The sequence below is a fragment of the Mastomys coucha genome, unplaced genomic scaffold, assembly GCF_008632895.1.
Source record: "Mastomys coucha isolate ucsf_1 unplaced genomic scaffold, UCSF_Mcou_1 pScaffold8, whole genome shotgun sequence".
Classification (NCBI taxonomy): Eukaryota; Metazoa; Chordata; class Mammalia; order Rodentia; family Muridae; genus Mastomys; species Mastomys coucha.
The window spans coordinates 3,263,915-3,284,885 of NW_022196914.1; the positions used below are offsets into that span (position 1 = coordinate 3,263,915).

General features: G+C 41.8%; 1 protein-coding gene across 3 annotated transcripts in view; it reads right to left on the minus strand.

The window, feature by feature from the left end:
- Osmr (oncostatin M receptor) overlaps positions 1-20,971 on the minus strand; it is a 75,307-nt gene that overhangs the window by 2,908 nt on the left and 51,428 nt on the right. For 2 of the 3 annotated variants that reach the window (XM_031360351.1, XM_031360352.1), the window contains exons 10-17: positions 12,017-12,093; positions 10,496-10,718; positions 7,861-8,040; positions 6,941-7,045; positions 4,885-5,058; positions 3,468-3,638; positions 484-565; positions 159-231 (exon numbers count right to left, since the gene is read on the minus strand). In XM_031360351.1, the coding sequence (XP_031216211.1) occupies positions 159-231; positions 484-565; positions 3,468-3,638; positions 4,885-5,058; positions 6,941-7,045; positions 7,861-8,040; positions 10,496-10,718; positions 12,017-12,093 (1,085 nt within the window). The remainder of the gene's footprint in view (positions 1-158; positions 232-483; positions 566-3,467; positions 3,639-4,884; positions 5,059-6,940; positions 7,046-7,860; positions 8,041-10,495; positions 10,719-12,016; positions 12,094-20,971) is intronic. The other variant, XM_031360353.1, reaches the window with a different exon arrangement.

The window sequence follows — 20,971 nt, forward strand, 5'->3', positions numbered from 1 at the left end:
TTTTTTGAAAGAGAGTCTCACTACATAGCCTTAGAACTAACTATATAGACCAGACTGGACTCAGGCTCACATTGGTAGGGACCGCAGGCATGAGCCATCATGCCTGGCTGGATTAGTCCTTCATGGGCATAGTACACATATAACATCCCCACATTTACCTTGGATTTTATGAGTGACAGGATACTGCTCTTGTATGGATTGGGAATGTCAGGATAGCACTTCTCCTTCACCCTAGAAGAATGGCAAAACCAAGACCGATGAAGAATTCAGTGGGGCCAGTAAGAGTAAGTGCTCTCAAGTATCCTCAGACATGGGTCTTCTTCTCCCCATCTAGTGACCCAGAAGGCAAACTTGTCAACTAGATTGCATATGCTCACCTACGTATCTTTGCTCTTCCCCTCATTCTTTCCCCATATTATTCCATATCACTTCGGTCTTACGGTCTGCTCCTAACTCTTGACTGAAGGCTTCCTCTCCACTTACCACTGGCTTTTCCAGTAACAGACAATGATGCTGAGCAAGATGCCAACAGTCATGGGCAGTATGATCTGTAGCAGCATGTGGGCTAAAGAAGAAAAGAGAAAGGAATCATTTTCACATATGCCTTGGCCTCCTTAAAGGAAGAAAAGGTTATGGGGTGACAAATTTTCCATATTTACTGATTCTCAACTACATGTATTTATCCAAGACTCACTATGAGTCTTTTAAAATGGTCATAATTGTGGTCTAAGGAGAGGCTTCAAATATGCTTGTATAGTCATTCTCTTCTTTCACCCACCATGAAAAGAGTATGCCCAGTATAGTACTGCTTTTTACAAGTTATGAGGTTTACCGCAAGGTTAATGAAATCTTGCAAATATGAAATTTTACTTTTGTGTCTATGTATGTGCATACTCATAAAAACAAAGTCAAAATGTGGAAGAAAAAAATACAGAAATAAGTTTAAAACTCACTCTAAGAGTTGGTCATGGTAATGCATGCCTGTAGTTCCAGCACTGAGAAGATGGAAGCAGGAGGATTGTGAGTTCGAGTTCATCCTCAGTTATGTAGCCTGGGCTACATGGCACCCCATCTCAAAAAAAAAGTGAAAAACAACAACCAAAAACAAAACAAAACAAAACAAAAACAAACAAAATACTCTTCATCCAATGAAATTACTTCAAAGTAGCAAGAATACTCAAATAATGGAAACCAGTGACTCAAATCTTGATGTGACTCTAGTTCTGGACATAGGCTCAGAGGCATCAAACAGTGTTTCAGTCGTCACTAAATCTGCTGTTGCAGCCGTATGCATCTGTGACACCAGCTACAGCACTCCAGAACAAGCCCCCTAACTGGTGTGTCTGTGCCGTCCTGACGGCTCAGATTTCAGTAAATGGAGGCTGCATGGAGGAAGCTGGGAACCTGCAGGGTGAACCTACTGCTTTTTCAAAAAGGAGTGTCTCCCAGGTTCTTCAGCCTGGTCCTCCTGTGAATTCTTTAATGGAAGCCACCATCACCCTCAACACACTTGCAAAATGCTCTGAATCCTAGTGCCGGCTGGGGCACATGGAGAAAGGGCCCAGTAGGGTTTTCACCAAGACGTCCCTCAATCTTTTAGGGACCGCTCAAGGCTGGATCTTGATTTTGAGAGACCAAATCTTTTGGGTTCAAATTCCATCTTGGAGGACCTGACCTTGGAGGTTGAAATCAAGTAAACTAACAGGCCTGTACCCAGCACCAGTTTCCAGGTTACCCCCTCCCCAACAAATCTGCACCCCAGGTTACAAGCCAGCTCCTGACACTTCACTTCCTAACAACCACTAATCAGGAGGAAAGCAGAAGTTAAGCTCATGGTTTGGCTCCCAGCACCAGCCAACTATGTTAAGGGCCACAAAGCCCCCCCCCCGCCACAACCAGATGTGTACCAAGCAAGATACCCCTTCTTTCCTCTATCAATGCTTGCCTAAAACTAGGCTCAGGGCTCCACCTTCCTGCTGAGTCAGGGTTGTCCGGGAGCCCAAACTCCAATTTGAATACAGAGACCCTAATGCAATTGAATCAGATTCCGTTCCTTCGTGGTCTTTTGGGGTTCACAAGCATTTATGGCACAACAGTTTCACATCAGAAAAGAACTGAATTTCAGGATGAGCCAGTTTAAGCAGAACTGAAGCCTATCCAATGTATTATAGATTTTAAGCATGAGGATTAAAAAAAAAAGTGTTCAGAAAGGAAGTGCAAGACACTCAAGAATATTGGCGTGTGCTTCTTTAAGGAGAAAGCGTCCCAAGATTTTCTCCCCTGCATCCTCCATCTGGATTACATTCTTTCCCTGCCTTTTTGTCAGTGGCTGTCAGAGCTCCTGTTGGAAACCCAAAGCCCATCTTTTTGCTGTCCACTCTCTTGTGCCCAGTCTAAATTACTTTCTGTGATCTACAATCGTGTATGTGTGTGTGTGTGTGTGTGTGTGTGTGTGTGTGCAGGTGCAGGTGCATGTGAAAGGCCAGAGAAAGTCACTATCATTCATCAGGTAACACATACCATGCTTTTTGAGTCTGTCTCTAACAGACCTGGGGCTCACCAAGTAGGCTATGCTGACTGGCCAGCAAGCCCCAGAAATCTCTCCATCTTCCCCTACACACACACACTGGTCTTTCAAGCAAACACCACTGCTCTCAGCTTTTTGCATGTGTTCTGAAGAACAAACTCAGGTTCTCATGCTTAAAAGGCAAGTACTTTACCATGTGAGCTATCACCTATGCCTACCATGATGGTGTTTGATTGACTCCTAGACATACAATTTTTGGGTCGAAATGTTTCAGCTTCAATAATAAGCTCCTCAGTTCTTTTAGAATTGTCATGAAATTGTCTCCTGTAAACATTTACCTCTGCCCCAGAACCAGAATGGGATGCTAGCTCTTCCCACTGGAATGCTTGACATTAGGGTCTCTGGACTCTGAGAGTGGGCTCCTGGTTGTCTTACCAATCAGACCAACTCTAAGATTCTTCCTTTGGGGGAGCTGACCCAGTATTCATGGCCTGATCTAGTGTACATTACTAATCTCTAACTATTCTCAGAAGTCCTAGCAGAGCCAAAAGTTGCCAGTCAGCGCAGAAAAGCCAGCCAGAAGGAAGGCTGAGGCAGAAGGCTACCCACCATCATCCAGGACCTGCTGGAGTGAGAAGCCTGGAGCTTTTCTGATGTCAATTCTAAAATATGCTGTGACTTTCAAGTCACCCTGAGACTGACTCCCCGAGACAGGCATCCAGTGTCAGTGAGAAGGATGAGAAGAAGTTTCTAGACCATAATGGGTCAGGTAACTGCCAATTTGACCTGGGGTCTGGAACGGGATTCTGAATAACATTTATGGAATGGATTAAAAGGAATGGAGGCAGGGGAAAGAGAGAAGAACTTATTGAAATGTCCAGATCTGGAGAAGGCATAGGAACTCAACCTTGAGGGAAATATGTGCTCTGTAGAAACTCACAGCGTGCATCTGGAGTTGTGACCTTTGTGTACGTTTCATTGGGTCCCGGGCCAGCACTGGTATACGGAGTGACGAAAAACTCATAGAGGGACTCTGGCCGAAGGTTTTCCACGGTGAGTGTCTTTGTCTCTGAGTCACTGATGTCATATTTACAGAGCACTGAATTATCATCTGTGATTGAAAAGCAATATTGTCAAGAAAATAATATTCAGGACATGGCGGAACCTTGCTTGTGGTCAGTTACTAGAGTGCTCGCCTGGCATGCACAAACCATGGGCTTAATTCTCAACATGGCACATACCGGACATGATGGCACATGCCTATCATCCCAGTGGAGACTGCAGAAGCCCAAGGTCATCTTCAGTTACATAGTGAGTTCAAGCCAGCCTGGGATGCACCCTGACTTAGGAAGAAGGAAAGAAAAGAGTGTGGCAGAGACCTTGTGCAAGAGCCAGGCATTGATACCTTAGCTCTCTCGGTACCATCAGGATCCGTGAGCCAACCTCAAATCAAATAATAATCTCACAATTTTCAAGGTGTGCCACAATCAACAAAATATCCTCTAAGCAGGTAGTGGCAATAATACAGGTAGAGAGTTCTGTCAGACATAATAGGCATACACAGGGAACATAAGCTGCTGTCAGAAATGGGGCTTACAGATTTCTCACTCATAGTATGTAGAAGGCCGTGCATTTGGTCCTCAGTACCACAAACATATGAGTAAATCTAATACCTTTTGATGAAGTGTTTTTGTTCTTTGTTTTAAGAGAGGCTTGGAAAAGCCGGGCGGTGGTAGCGCAGCCTTTAATCCTAGCTCTTGGGAGGCAGAGGCAGGCGGATTTCTGAGTTCGAGGCCAGCTTGGTCTACAGAGTGAGTTCCAGGACAGCCAGGAACCCTGTCTCCAAAAACCAAAAGAAAAGAAAAAAAAAAAGAGAGGCTTGGAAAGCAAGCAGGGTTCCCTTTTTGTTTGTTTGTTTTTGTTTTGTTTTTTGAGACAAGGTTCCTCTGTGTAGCCCTGGATGTCGAGACCAGGCTGGCCTCGAACCCAGAAATCTTCCCTCCTCTGCCTCCCAAGTGCTGGGATTAAAGGTGTGTGCCACGACTGCCTGGCTGCAAGCAGGGTTTCAAAATGGAAGGATTTCTTTAGGGGCTGATGGTCAGCCCCACATCATTTTTTAACTGAATTAAAATTCTTTTCCCCTCCACTCACAGCCCTTGTTGTTTCGCTATTGATTGTAAAATGGGATGGGAAGAGCATCAGCCTGGTCCCCAGCCTAGCTATGTCACATCAGGGGCCTTTCTAAGCTTTTTTTTTCCTAACTCTGCAACCGACTCAGCCTCACTTTCATGGCTCCCAAAATGTGAGATCTTTAGATCTTTTGAGTCTAAGTGAACAACCAAGAGAGTGAGCATCACCTGAAAGAAGGGTCCTTTCCCAGTTTTGGTTGCACTGCATCTCCTTGGATTTCACATACACGTGGTACCCTTTTATAAAACCAGACTGAAAGTCACTGCTGTAATCCAGCCAGCTTAGAACGAAGGAGTTAGGGGTCAAGATAGGAATCTTCACTTTTGGATTCACTGTAGGAGCTAGGAAAGGAAGATGGGGCAAGAACAAGTCATGATATGGGAATGGTCATTTATGCAAACTAAATAAACACAGACCACAGGCAGCCTGGGTTGTTGAACTCCTGTCAAGTTAAGAGGTTTTATCTTTTTCCATGGATATTGTGTACCAAGACACAATTCTGAGTGCTGGGAAGGAGCTGAGCAACCATCTTGTTTAAACTATTCATAAATGAAGACACAAGTACATAGAGAGATTAAGTAATTTGTGGAAAAGTCCAAAGTGGAAACTTGAAAAATAAAAGGTCTGTTTTAGGCTTGGTCCTGGCCTTAAAGTCTCAAGAGTACTGTCTGAACCAGAGAATCTACAGACATGAAGAGGAAGGCACAGAAAAGGCAAAGTATGTTTAAAGATGTGAGAGGGGATTTGGAAAATTCAGTTCCAAGAACAAGGCAATGTGTGTTATCAGACACTCTGGAAATATACCCAGTAAATCCTCTCCTGCCCAACCCCTTCTCTCTCTCTCTCTCTCTCTCTCTCTCTCTCTCTCTCTCTCTCTCTCTCTCTCTCTCTCTCTCTCTCTCACACACACACACACACACACAAACACACACACATATACACATATACACATGCACATACATATTTGGGCATAGTGTCTGCACACAGAGACACATTCAAAAATGACATACCCCTTCCTTTCGTCTCTGCCCACCATGAATACTGGATTGGCTCCCCCAAAGGAAGAATCTTAGAATTGGTCTGGTTGGTAAGACAACCAGGAGCCCACTCTCAGAGTCCAGAGACCCTAATGCCAAGCATTCCAGTGGGAAGAGCTAGCATCCCATTCTGGTACTGGGGAAAGGGTAAATGTTTACAGGAGACAATTTCATGACAATTCTAAAAGAACTGAGGAGCTTATTGTTGAAGCTGAAATAGTTTGACCCAAGGATTATATGTCTAGGAGTCAATCAAACACCATCATGGTAGGCATAGGTGATAGCTCACATGGTAAAGTACTTGCCTTTTAAGCATGAGAACCTGAGTTTGTTCTTCAGAACACATGCAAAAAGCTGAGAGCGGTGGTGTTTGCTTGAAAGGCCAGTGTGTGTGTGTGTGTGTGTGTGTGTGTGTGTGTGTGTAGTGGAAGACGGAGAGATTTCTGGGGCTCGCTGGCCAGCCAGCATAGCCTACTTGGTGAGCCCCAGGTCTGTTAGAGACAGACTCAAAAAGCATGGTATGTGTTACCTGATGAATGATAGTGACTTTCTCTGGCCTTTCACATGCACCTGCACACACACACACACACACACACACACACACACACACACACACATGATTATGGATAGAGACTAAGACTTAGCTAAAGTGAAAGCAATTCAGATCAGCCACAAGAGAGTGGACAGCAAATGAGAGGTTTTCAGCTTGGATCTACAAGATACTTGAAGATATATTTTACAGTTTCTAAATGAAAATCATTGCAGTCATTCTAAATTGTCCAGCAATATGGGGCTTGGCAGATGCACAGGAGTTCCTTCCCATCACAGAAGTAGCACAGTGATTAAAATATTTTTGTGGCATTAATCAAGAAAGAAGTTAAAGAACTTTGTTGAGCATCCCATTTTTATTTATGAGTATATCACTATAGAGAAATGAATATTATCTGTACAATAAGACTAACGATATCACCCTTTGGGTGTTAAAAGTAGCAATGATTTCATCCTCTTTTGTATAATGGTTTATACATCTCCTAGGATGAAGATATTTCATTTATATGATTTTAAAAACATAATGTCATTTTTTTAAAAAATAAATGGAACCATAAAATTAAATATGGGACTGAAATCTTTCTAAACACAAAACTATGGTCCAGCACTACTCTTCATGAGTATGCCTTCTACTTACCCAGTTCCTGGGTATATCCTTTTTGTTTCCCTACTAACCGAACATTCTGTTCCACAGATCTTTCAAATATTCTGAAGTTGTAACGGACCCCTGGTTTAAAATCATCTAGAGAAGAGAAGTCAAAGGTTTTTTAAGAAGTTCTGGTGACATCATTTGAGCTGAGCAGGAAGGGATGGATGGTGAGTAAGCATCCCCTAGTCATTTCTCAAGATCTTTCCACTCTTTCCTCTAGTGTGTCCCTCCTTCCACTCAGCCTTAGAACTTTCCATGTTGCGAACATAGTGCTGTCTCCAGTCAACAGAGACTGCCATGTGCTCTGGAGCCAGGATCCTCAGCCTACCTCATCTATGCTGTCAGGCTTCCTAGTTTGTGTTCTCAGGCCCCTGAATCCTTCAGGGGTCTCCATCATTTTCTGGATCTAGATGACTCCCACATCAGTCCTTCCGCCTATGCTTCCTACTTAAGCCACATCCTTGAGCCCCTTTGACCTCTCTAAGAGAGCGGGCATCGTCAAGTTGTAGATTCATTGGCAGAAGGGGAGAGTTCCCGCCTAAAAGTTCATTGAAACTGAAAGCTGATTCTGCTTCCATCAACTCTATACCCTGAATGTCCCAAGTGTGTGCTGTTCTCTGCATCTGCGAAAGCTTTCTGCAAAGGGTTCTGGTGTCCCTCTAATTGAGAGGAGACATTTATTAAAATCTGCACTATGGGCCAACATTTCCATACTCTGCTGCCGTAGATTTTAAGTCCAAAGGTCAGAATCCACTCCCAGAAAGTCTGATCTCCAAGCAACCACGCTGGACTTGTCACTTCAAAATCGTTCACCTAGCCTAGCACAAAGTATCTGCAGACCAGTACTGAAGTCTATGTTGAACTTCCTACAAGGGAGGTATGCAAGGAGGAGTGCTGAGAACTCTCACCTGAGGTGATGACGGTACTTGTGGTATTGGGACCGAGCTTCTTCCACTGCAAATCACAGTGTTGGTCCTGAGTGTGTGCACACCAGTCCACAACATAGCCTATCGTCTCTCCAGATACAGGCTCCCAAGAAATATTGAATGCATCCTTTATACCTTTAATTGTTTTTTCCTGGACCTCTTCTGCACAGAAACAAATATAATAATAATTCTCATCAGTTCATTGTGTATTTTTTTGTATGTGTTCCAAGGAAGGAAAGAGACCACCACCTGCAATGTTTGTTTATGATTTTGCTTTAAAATGTCTCTCAAGGGCTTCTGTATCCAAAGCCTTGATTCCCAGATTGTGGCACTCTTTGGAAGCAGTGAAACATTTCAGATGTTGACACTGGAAGATTGGCATTAGATTACTGGGCATACTATGAAAGAAGACATTGGGACCCTGGCGCTGTCCTCTCTTGGCTTCCTAAGCACCACGAGGTAAGTAGCTTTTGTTCTTCCACAAGCTATGCATAGTGATATTCCCCACACATAGTGGACTCCCCACAGCCCCCAAAGCAACAAACTAACCAGCCACAATATCAGTCTCTCCAACTATGAATCAGAGCAAACTCTACCTTCTTATAATTTGGGTCCCTCCAGTACTTTGTCATAACAATGGGAAGTTGACTAACACAGTATCTCACAGGTAAGACCCTCTAAGTGCTATAGAGGATTGAGTACAGGTGTTCCTCACTATCTCTCTTCTGTAAATCATGTTTCAAACCAGCTTCAAAGCAGCAGCTTGCTAAGCAGTAGGAGCCTACGTTTGGGATGTCTAGTGTACATGGTTGACTTATAATGTATTTGTAATGGTTCAATTTCAAGAGTGCCTCCAGCCAGCTTAGATGCAGCTACAAATGAACAGAAAACACAGGAACCTTGCTGAGAAGCTTGCTAAGGACACCTCTCACGGCCACCAGCCAAACTAAAAACATAGCGTCACAAACTACTAGCAGCCAAGCTTTCCTGCTAGGCCATCCAACTGATACGTTTTAAATAAACATTATGTAAAACATCTCGATGAATCCAGCACAGGTTTTGTTTGGGAAATAGCAACAGTATGTGGCAGAGGGAAAGGTAAATCCTGGAGGACTTGTGAGATTGAATATTCTCGATTGCTCAGCCAAAGTGGAGTAGGATGGGGGAAGACCTGTGTGTTACAGTGACAAAAGCCGTCTTCCATGCTCCATCAATGGCCCTTCCCAGTTCACACTCAGGTTTGTAAAGTCATGAAAGAAACCTTGTTCCCACTAGTCTGAGTCTCCAGGGCTCTTGAAAAGTGAGGGTCCACATTCCTGACATCTCTGAGCAAGTGAAGAGGAAATGTCAGTTTTGGTGTGAGGCAGATTTCTTTCTTGGATGGGGGAAGGGGAGGGAGCTGTGTGGGTCAGCCTCAGCTGGGAACCAGCACACTGAAGAAAGCATCTCACCAACTTTTACTTTATGCCTTAGGCTGTGCTCCTGCTGTGTAACAACGACCTGGAAAGATGAGGAGCATCTTACTTTCCCACAATGATTAACTTAGTAATTAGAACTTCTAGGTAAAACAGGATGCTCAGTGAAATTTTGTGGAAAATGGGTAAAAATCTTCAGTGTCAAGGTCAAAGTGTGGCCCTACTCCAGAGCAAGAGAACAGATTTCACATAAGACAGTCTTTTGGAAAATGAAATACCCTCTAATATGGTTCAGTTGGCTTAACCATAAGCTGACCTGGGACGGAACCATGCAACCTTTCCTAGCCCCTTGAGAAGGCCCTGGTACCTTTACAGCAAGAACTGTAGGATGGCATTATCGCAAGGTACATTAATGACCTTAGCAGGTCAACTCCCTTTTGTCTTTGGTTACATACAGCGTTTCATAGCATGAGACTAAAGCTATACTACGCCCAGATTATCTATGGCTCAATCAAGGTGGACATTAATGTCACTATTCATTTTCGATGTGAGATCACTTCCTTTTTATCCAAATCCTGAGTTGGCTGTAAGATTATCAGGTTATCATCTGTTGTTATTCTACAAATTTGGCCAAATTACAATGTCTCCTGAAAGAGTACGTCAGCTCTCCTTACAATATCCATGATATTCATGGGCTCCTCAGCCCCTACCACTGTTCTCTCTCAGTGGAGTCTCACTATGTAGCAGAGGCAGGCTGGCCTCAAACTCATGATCCTCCTGCCTCAACCACCTGAGTATTGTGGATATAGACCTGCTCCATCAGCATGGCTGTTCCATAAACTCTTTATAGGTGATAAGACTTGGCAAATATTGGTTACAACACAGTAAATATGAGCCACATCTCATAAGGCAAAGTCTCTAAGGCACTGTCTTGACTCTCAGGGATAATTGGTGTGAAATTACATTCACTCACATGAATTTTAGATCATCCCTTGAGTGTGTGGAAGAATGCAAGGACAGAGTGTGCTGGATCACTGTGAAGACACTGTCATATTGCAACCTGCTGATACACTCAGCTCTGAAGGAAATGCCTAACCACACGTGGTTGCCTCAAGTTATGGCTTTATTTGTCTGTCACTACTTGGAAATATCATCAATATTTCCCACAAGAATGGAATCCAAATTGACCAATGCTGACTCACCATGTCCAGAATCATTAGAAAGGACCATCAAGGACTCAGGAGATGCTCCCGCGCTGTTGTTGGCTGTGATGTGAATCTTGTAAGGATGCAGGTCAAGGCTCAGGTTTGTGCTAAGGGCTGGTGGCCGAACAGAGTAGTGTTCTGACTCAGTTGGTTTGGCTTCATTTTCTACAACTATATTATAGGATATGATTTTGCCATTGGCCTGTGATTTTAATAGTGGCTGAAAAAGATGATAATCCTTTCAAAATGGGCTTTACTCTAAAATTACTTTTTCATTTACTTCCATCCCTTAGCTGTCCAGTCCACATATACATAAGAACATATCCACTCATAATATATGCACACACATACGTACACACACTACCTACCACATTCACCCATGTGCACATATAAACATATTAGAACAAACATATGTCTCTTTGTGTATGCATATATGCACACACACACCCATCAACACATTCATAAAATTAAATAGAGAAATCATTTCAACACCAAGCTTAGAATCAGGAATGGCAATCTAACTGAAGAAAGCAGAGACAAAAATAATTTAGAGATTATATTAAGAATGTATAGTATATCCAGAGAGCAGAAACTGAGTCAAAAGTCAAGAGGAATATATAGACTCCTTAGCCCCAGAGGAAACAAGATTTAGAAGGCAGCTGAAAGAAGACACGGGAATGGAACCAGCATCCAGAAGTTCGTGTAAGAAGACCCTGTGTCTTGGCCTTCTTTTACCTGGTCTTCTGTTACCCTGACCTCTGCCCCACTAGTTCACATTCTCTCTTCTAGAAGATGCTCATGGTTGCAGAGAAGTCCTGGCTCTCACAGTCCCAGGGCAACATCCATCAGTGCTTCCTGTGGTCTGCTCTTCCTGGAGCAGGCTATGTCCTGCTCTGTGCACCCCTAGATCTCAGATTAAATGGTAGCTGTCCCCCCTCAGGTGGTAGACAGAACTCAGACATCTTAGCAGAGTCACACCTGTATATGCGGAGACCCGAAGACTGTGCCAATCTCGAGAGGAGAAAAAAGCTAGCACAGCTGTGACAATGGGCCAACAATCTCCTAATACCATGCTTTGGCATGAGACATAGAGAAATCTCAGAGCCCTGAATGCAAAGCTGGCCTTCCAGGTTGTCATGCAGTGGATTGGGCCAGGCAGAAGGATAATGTTGATCTATTATAGATTAATAGCTTGATTAGAAACTTTTGTATTTACCTCTCCATAAATCAGAAGTAGAGTATGTGACTCTAGACATACTTCTTTGTTTTGAGCCTTGCAAAAGTTACAGTGGACCTAAGTAGAACATTCAGAAAAGGTCCTAACAATCAGAATCAACCATCAGCCATCAGCTGGGCTCAGGGAAATTATAGCCCAAGCTCTAGGACCAGGTATGGAGTGGGTCTTTCTCCCTAATAACCAGCCCTGTGAGACTGACACCATGGTTTCTCCTGGTAAACTGGGGAGCGCACTGCTATCCAGAAGCAGCAAGTCAGACCTTCTGAAGCTACAAGTCTTACCTTCCAGAACAAGGTCACAGCACGTCTTCCATTCTCTGACAAGACTTGTCTCCACACATCAAGAGCCTGTGAAGGGGCTGAACCAAAGACAAGTCCCAAGGTCATTTTGTCTGCAAAGAAGGTCATAGTTCCCATGTTCTTCTAAGTCAGAGGTTCTCAATTTTCCTAATGCTTCAACCTTTTAATACAGCTCTTCATGTCATGATGAGCCCCCCCACAACCATAAAATTATTTTGTTGTTACTTCATAATTGTAATTTTGCTAGTTATGAGTCATAATGTAAATATCTGAAATGCACAACCCACAGGTTGAGAACTACTGTTCCAAGCCATGGTTATTACCTGTCCTCCCAGGGGCTTGTTAACCAAGCTTCTCACCCTCTATCCGTGGGATCACACTGCTCACTCAGCACTCACAGTGTGGGTTTTAATACTTTCACTGTCTATATTCATTGTACATGATACCACATTACATTAAGAATATGTCAATGTAAGTTTACAGTAGGGGCCTTAAGATGCTTTAGAAACAAAGATCAGAGTGGCCCCGCACACAATACTGAACTCGAAACCTACCAATCAGCCCTTGAGCCCTTGGAGACCACTAATGATTTTTTTTTTTGGAGGAGGAGGTCAGAACAATTCTAAGAGGACATAGGTCAGTTTCCCCTTTTTTCCCTAGACAGCAATAATTGTCACGTGCAAAGCTAAGATAGAGATACACTAACCGAGGCCTTTGGGGCAGCAAGCCCACGGGCCTTGTCTGGCTTTCATGATTTCCTCTACTGACCTCTCACTGGAGTTACAACCTGGAAATACTTCCTTGCCCTTCTGTTTCCTGCTCCTGTCAGCTATCTGATGGCACAGCAGGGGCTAGCTGACTAGTCCCCAGATCATGGCACTATGTACTGCTTCCAAAATCCACCTTATGGAGAAACATGAATCAATGCAGCCGGCCTTGGCTCATTGGACTTTGATACCCTAGCTTCTGGCTCTGGGCCTGTGCCTTTGGGCAAGCTCCAAAATCACTGTCTGAAGAATGAAAAGTGAAATAAAATCCCAGAAAGCAACCTGCTGGCATGTCCCAGTCTTTCCTCTCTGCCTTTTGTTCACACATTTATGTGAACTGAGTTTTGCTTTGTGTTGAATCTGTACTTACTCTATTGATATATTAGAAAGAAGAATCACTCTCTTCCCTATCTACTGTATATCTATCTCTGTCTGTCTATCTATCTATCTATCTATCTATCTATCTATCTACCTACCTACCATCTATCTCTATCATTGTATATCTATCTATCTAATCTACCTTTAATCTATCATCTATTAATCAGTCATCTATCTGTATTTTTTTTTTCAGTGCTAGGAGTTGAATCCAGGTCCTTGAACCTTTAGCCAGCTGAATCATTCTATTACCCAAGACTACTCTGGGTAACTTCCTTTAAAGCTATTTGGGGGCAGATTTAATGTAGCAGTAGGTAAAATATATAAAAGGATAATTGGATATCGTGCCTGTTCTAACTATTTTATATATGTTTCCTCCTTTGCTTTCCTGTAATGTAGGCATCCTTATTTACTCTATTCTCCCAATAAGGAAAATGAGGTTCAGAAAGCTAGTTGTTCAAAATGTGCAGAAAGGATTTCATAAATTCATTGTTCTTAATAGCTGAGTAGGACTCCATAGTGTAAATGTACCACATTTTCTGTATCCATTCCTGTGTTGAGGGACATCTGGGTTGTTTCCAGTTTCTGGATATTGTAAATAAGGCTGCTATGAACATAGTGGAGCATGTTTCCTTATTTCATGTTGGAGCATCTTCTGGATATATGCCCAGGAGTGGTATAGCTGGGTCCTATGGTAGTACTATGTCCAATTTCCTGAGGAACCGCCAAACTGATTTTCAGAGTGGTTGTACCAGCTTGCAGTCCCACCAGCAATGAAGGAGTGTTCTTCTTTCTCCACAACCTCTCCAGCATCTGCTGTCACCTGAGTTTTTTATCCTAACCATTCTGACTGGTGTGAGGTGGAATCTCAGGGTTGTTTTGGTTTGTATTTCCCTAATGACTAACGATGATGAACATTTCTTTAGGTGCTTCTCAGCCATTCGGTATTCGTCAGTTGAGAATTCTTTGTTTAGTTCTGTACCCCAGTTTTTAATAGGGCTATTTGTTTCTCTGGAGTCTAACTTCTTGAGTTCTTTGTATATATTGGATATTAGCCCTCTATCAGGTATAGGATTGGTAATTCTTGGGGAAATGGATGGATCTGAAGAACATCATCCTGAGTGAGGTAACCCAATCACAAAAGAACACACATGGTATGCACTCTCTGATAAGTGGATATTAGCCCAGAAGATCAGAATACACAAAGTACAAACCACAAACCACAAGAAACTCAAGAAGAAGGAAGACCAAAGTGTGGATACGTCATTCCTTCTTAAAAGGATGAACAAAATACCCATGGAAGGAGTTGTAGAGACAAACTATGGAGCAGAGACTGCTCCACCTAGGAATCCTTTCCATATTCAGTCATCAAATCTAGACACTATTGTGGATGCCAGCAAGTGCTAGATGACAGGAGCCTGATATAGCTGTCTCCTGAGAGGCTCTGACAGTACCCGACTAATACAGAAGTAGAAGCTCACAGCCATCCATTGGACTGAGTACAGGGTCCCCAAAGAAGGAGCTAGAGAAAGGACCCAAGGAGCTGAAGGGTTTGCAGTCCTTTAGGACAAACAACAATATGAACTAATTAGTACCCTCAAAGCTCCCAGGGCCTAATACTCCAACCAAAGAGAACACATGGAGACTCATGGCTTCAGCAGCGTGTGTATAGCAGAGGATGGCCAAGTCAGTCATCAATGGGAGGAGAGGCCCTTGGCCCTGTGAAGGTTCTATGTCCCAGTGTCGGGGAATAAGCAGGAGAGAGTGGGGTGGTGGTCAGGGGGAGGAGGGAGGGAACAGGGGTTTGTTTTAGTTTTAGTTATTTTATTTTATTTTTATTTTATTTGGAGGGGAACCTGGGAAAGGAGATATTGTAAATAAAGGAAACATCTAATAAAAAATGTGCAGAAAGGAGAATAAAGCCACTGAAACTCATTATTGTAAGCTATGATATTATTCAGGAAATTAATAGTCACTTTCGGGCCTAAATTCAACAAAATGCTCAGAAGCATGCCTCTGTGATGGAAAAATAATAATATCAATGTGATTTCTTTTAAACTTCTAAAAAACATACTTTTCATTGTCACCTTTTGCTTTTAAAAAGTAGATGCAGGTGTACTAAGATGGGTATGTGGGTTTCAGTTTGCAGTTCACTTTGCTTGGTACTTGTGTTATACTGTGTGTTCTACATAGAGCCAAAACTTTCCATTGTATTCTTTTATGGTCATACTTTGACACGAATGGGAGAGCAGAACAATCATCAAGAGAGGAAGTGCAGGCTCCCTCTGCTAAGGTGAGGGATACCTGCTGAGAGCACAGGCAGCATCCTTTTAGCCAGAGACTCACAGTTGTGGCTTCATACTGCAGTGAGGCCCTATGGATGCAACGCATACTCAAATACATTCTCAAAACCCCACTATGGTTGGCTGTAAATGTGCTGAAATCCAGTCTCAGCCGAGCCGGGAAGTAAAAACTCCAGCTACTCTCACTGGACTTCAACCTTTGCCTGGAAATTCTTCAAAAATGTATCTATTTATAACATGGACATGTTGCATCAATTGTCACACATGTATGATACTTAACAAGATGGAACTGTTTCACCTTTTTCTATGTTCTGTTCTTTTTGTTTTTGAGAAGGGATTAATGTGATATGAGATGAAGGGCCGTGAGGGCACAGAACACACAAAATATGATCTCTGTGTTATAAAACTATGGTTGACTTGCATCAATAACCAGCTCATTGTTTCTTTTAGTTCCTGATGCTTCACACAAAACTTCAAGGTGACCATATATGTCTTATTGGAGCAGGTTTTAACTTGCTAAACAAAAGCGTGAGAAATAGGTACAGCATTAGACTCCATTCCAAAGCTTGTGCTGATCTGTAAATCATTACTCAAAAAACAAACAGAACAAGAAAACCCAAGTGCTTCATCCAGTTGGTATTGCTATATATTTTAAATACAGTGCAGCATCTACTGTGCTCTCATTTAACTCCATGCATGTTATTTTATGTAAATAAAATCCACTTAAACACTAGATTTTTCCAGCCCTTAGAAGGAGGTGAGAGGACAATGCATCTATAGATTCACTGTTAGTAGATTTATCTCACTTTCTTTAAAAAAGATTTATTTCATTACTTGTTTGTGTGTAGTTGTGCATTTGTATGTATATAGGAGCTAGTGTCTTGATGCCCACATGGACAGAGGAAAACATGCTGAAATTGATTCTTTTATTCTACCTTGTGGTCCCAGGGACAAAACTCATCTTTGAAATTGAAGAAAAGCAAAGACAGACTCAGTGGCAACCATGTTGAACCACTGAGGAGTCTCCCACTCTCCCCTCATTTTTATCATCCAAAGCAGGCAGACATTTTTTTGGATTATAATTCAAAGGGAGCCTTCCCCTTGGCTACTTTCTCTTTACACACTTCCATTATAGCTGAAGAAAAATTGCAAAGGTGTAAAGTAAGCTGACAGTATCAAAACTAAAGTCATCTAATAATTCAACAGCTGAGATGACTATCACAACAGCTGTCTCGGACAGTCTGCATACCCACAAGATGGCCAGAACCACAGGGTGGAAGTGGGTAGCTGAGCCCTACCATGGCCATCTCACGTATAGATTTTGACCAGTGGATTTGCCATTATTTTTCTTCTTTAAAATGTTACTTCTAGAATGCCATGGAAGCTCCACCTCCTGCACACAGGCAGCAAGTAGGGACAAAAATACATATGCAAACTTTCCTTTGCCATTAACATAACTAGAGCTTGAGTCTGCATGATATCAAAGGTGTAATAACCAACCAAGAGAGAGGAAGGAGGCAGGTTGCTACGAGTGAGCTCCAGTGCAATCCCACGCTTTGCCTCTCTGCCTCAGTGGTTTCCTATATATACCAGGAGTATGAGAAAAGTTGCTCCATACATAATAAGGAGCATGAAGTATCGTGAAGAATCAGAGATGAGCTTCTATTGTTTATCATGACTCTGCTATTTGCCAACAGGACAACACAGAAAGTCCCTTCAGTGCTTGAGCACAGTAGTCTCATCTGGAAAATAGATAGTAGCCATTATTTTATCTTGAACTAGAAAGGCTTGAGAGCTGGACCAGGCCATCTCATCTCTTGACATATATAGTTCTTTGGAGAATATTCATGCATGCTCAGGACTGAAGAAATCTATCAAAGACAATTGGAGAGGACCCCGGTGTACCAGCACTGAGAACAACCACTTACTACTAAAGGTGACTGTCCCAAAGACCATGACATACCCAAGGACAGTCTGCTGCTGTGTGTAATGAAGCCAGTGCTTTCTATCTTTTGTCCTCAGTCCTGAGTTAAAGGTCCATACCTAAATCCAAAGCAATATTCCCAGAAATAGCAAGGAAACTACTTAAAAAACATATACTAGAAGTAACATGGTTATCAAATGCCTTTGCTCATTAGGCATTAAGTCCAACTTTAAAGTATGACATCCGATCTGTGCCCAGAGCTGGTCCTATGCCACAGCTTCCCAAACCCAAATACTGCCAGGAGAGAGCTAGTCTCCCAGAAGTGCCTACCCACCTGTGAACACAGGTAAGACCACCACTTCTGCTCAAATTCCTGGTCCAAAAGTGATCTGCCTGGAGCCATCAGGACACAGGAACCAAGGAACAGCAGGGGACAAGATCCTTCCAGTTTCTATCTGCACTGAGGAGCTGACCCTTTACCACAGCTCCCATACCCAAATTCCTCCTGGAGAGAACTGGTCTCCCAAGTGTACTGATGTACAGTCTTGCAGGAGGGATAAGATACAGTTAGAGACAGAAAGATAAGCTAACACCAGAGATAACCAGATGGCAAGAGGCAAGGGCAAGAACACAAGCCACAGAACCAAGGAAGGCTACTTGGCATCATCAGAAACCAGTTCTGCTACCACAGCAAGCCCTGGATACTCCAAGACACCAGAAAAGCAAGACTCTGATTTAAAATCACATCTCACATGATGATAGGGGACTTTAAGAAGGACACAAATAACTCCCTTAAAGAAATACAAGAGAACACAGGTAAACAGCTAGAAGCCCTTAAAGAGGAAACACAAAAATCCCTTAAAGAATTACAGGAAAACACAACTAACCAGGTGAAGAAATTAAACAAAACCTTCCAGGATCTAAAAATGGACATAGAAGCAATAAAGAAATCACAAAGGGAGACAACCCTGGGGATAGAAAACCTACGGAAGAGATGAGGAGTCATAGATACAAGCATCACCAACAGACTACAAGAGATAGAAGAGAGAATCTCAGGTGCAGAAGATACCATAGAAAACACTGACACAACAAAGAAAATGCAAAATGCAAAAAGGTCCTAACCCAAAACATCCAGGAAATCCAGGACACAATGAGAAGACCACACCTAAGGATAATAGGTACAGAAGAGAGTGAAGATTCCCAACTTATAGGGCCTGTAAATATCTTCAACAAAATTATAGAAGAAAACTTCCCTACCTGAAGAAAGAGATGCCCATGAACATACAAGAGGCTTACAGAACTCCAAATAGATTGGACCAGAAAAGGAATTCCTACCATCACATAACAGTCAAAACACTAAACAAAGAAAGAATTTTAAAAACAGTAAAGGAAAAAGGTCAAGTAACATATAAAGGCAGGCCTATCAGAATTACACCAGACTTCTCACCAGAGACTATGAAAGCTAGAAGATCCTGGGCAGATGTTATACAGACCCTAAGAGAACACTAATGCCAGCCCAGGCTACTATACCCAGCAAAACGCTCACTTACCATAGACAGAGAAAACAATATATTCCATGACAAAACCAAATTTACACAATATAAGCCCTATAAAGGATAATAGATGGAAAATGCCAACACAAAGAGGGAAACTACACCCTAAAAAAAGCAGGAAAGTAATCTTCCTTTAACAAACCCAAAGGAAGATAGACACACAGACATAAAAATAACAGGAAGCAAAAATCACTATTCCTTAATATCTCTTAACATCAAGGTACTCAATTTCCCAATAAAAAGACATAGACTAACAGACTGGATATATAAACAGGATCCAGCATTTTGCTGCATACAAGAAACGTACCTCAGTGCAAAGACAAACACTCCCTCAGAGTACAAGGTTGGAAAACAGTTTTCCAAGCAAATAGTCCCAAGAAACAAGCTGGAGTAGTCATTCTAATATCAAATAAAATTGACTTTCAACCAAAAGTTATCAAAAAGGATAAGGAAGGATACTTCATATCCATCAAAGGAAAAATTGGCCAAGAAGAACTCTCAATTCTGAACATCTATGCTCCAAATGCAAAGGCACCCTTATTCATAAAAGAAATTTTACTAAAGCTCAAAGCACATGTTGCACCTCACACAATAATAGTGAGAGAATTCAACACCCCATTCTCATCAATGGACAGATCTTGGAAACACAAACTAAACAGAGACACATTTAAACTAACAGAAGTCATAGACCAAATGGATTTAACAGATATCTATAGAACATTTCATTCTAAAACAAAAGAATATACCTCATGGTACTCTCCAAAAGTGACCATATAATTGATCACAAGACAGGCCTCAACAGATACAAGAAGATTGAAATAATCCCATGCATCCTATCAGATCACCACAGACTAAGGCTGATCTTCAACAGCAACAAAACAACAGAAAGTTCACATACACATGGAAGCTGAACAACACCATACTCAATGATAACTTGATCAAGGAAGAAACAAAGAAAGAGATTAAAGGCTTTTTAGAATTTAATGAAAATGAAGGCACAACATACCCAAACTTATGGGACATTATGAAACCAGTACTAAGAGGAAAACTCAGCTCAGAGGAAACTGGAGAGAGCATATACTACCAGCTTGACAGCACTCTCAAACACTCTAGAACAAAAAGAAGCAACTACACCCAAGAGGAGTAGACGGCAGGAAATAATCAAACTCAGGGCTGAAATTAACTAAGTAGAAACAAAAAGAACTATACAAAGAATCAACAAAACCGGGAGCAGGTTCTTTGAGAAAATCAACAAGCTAGACAAACCCTTAGCCAGACTAACCAGAGGGCACAGAGACAGTATCCAAATTAACAAAATCAGAAATGCAAAGGAAGAAATAACAACAGAAATGGAGGAAATTTAAAAAAAATCATCAAAAGCCTATGTTTGACAAAACTGGAAAATCTGGATAAAATGGACAATTTTCTAGACAGATACCAAATACCTAAGTTAAACCAGGATCAGGTAAGCTATCTAAACTTCCCCATAACCCCTAAAGAAATAGAAGTAGCCATTAAATTCTACCAACCAAAAAGAGCCCAGGACCAAGGTGGGTTTAGAATTCTATCAGACCTTCAAAGAAGACCCAATATCAATACTCGTCAAACTATTCCATAAAATAAAAACAGATGGAACACTAACCAACTCATTCTATGAAACCACAGTTATGGTGCATATTCTCCTTTGGAGATGGAATGGTTTCTGTCTAATCAGGAACCTGCCACAATTTCCTTTCATAGAGGACTTCATAAGAGATTTTCTTTTATACTTCTATCATGCTTAATGTTCCAAATACATTTTAAAAACTGGTTGAGTGCATATTACTTTTAGATTCAGAAGATATCATATGTATTCAAGAAACATTAACTTTTATAAATTATTTTGATGACTTAAAAAATGTCAATACTGAGTTGTATATTTTAAAATAAATTTTATTAGTTTAATTAAAAAATTAAAGTATGACATCTACTTTGTCTTAACACTTTCCTCTCAGCATTTAAGAGGCACAAATGAA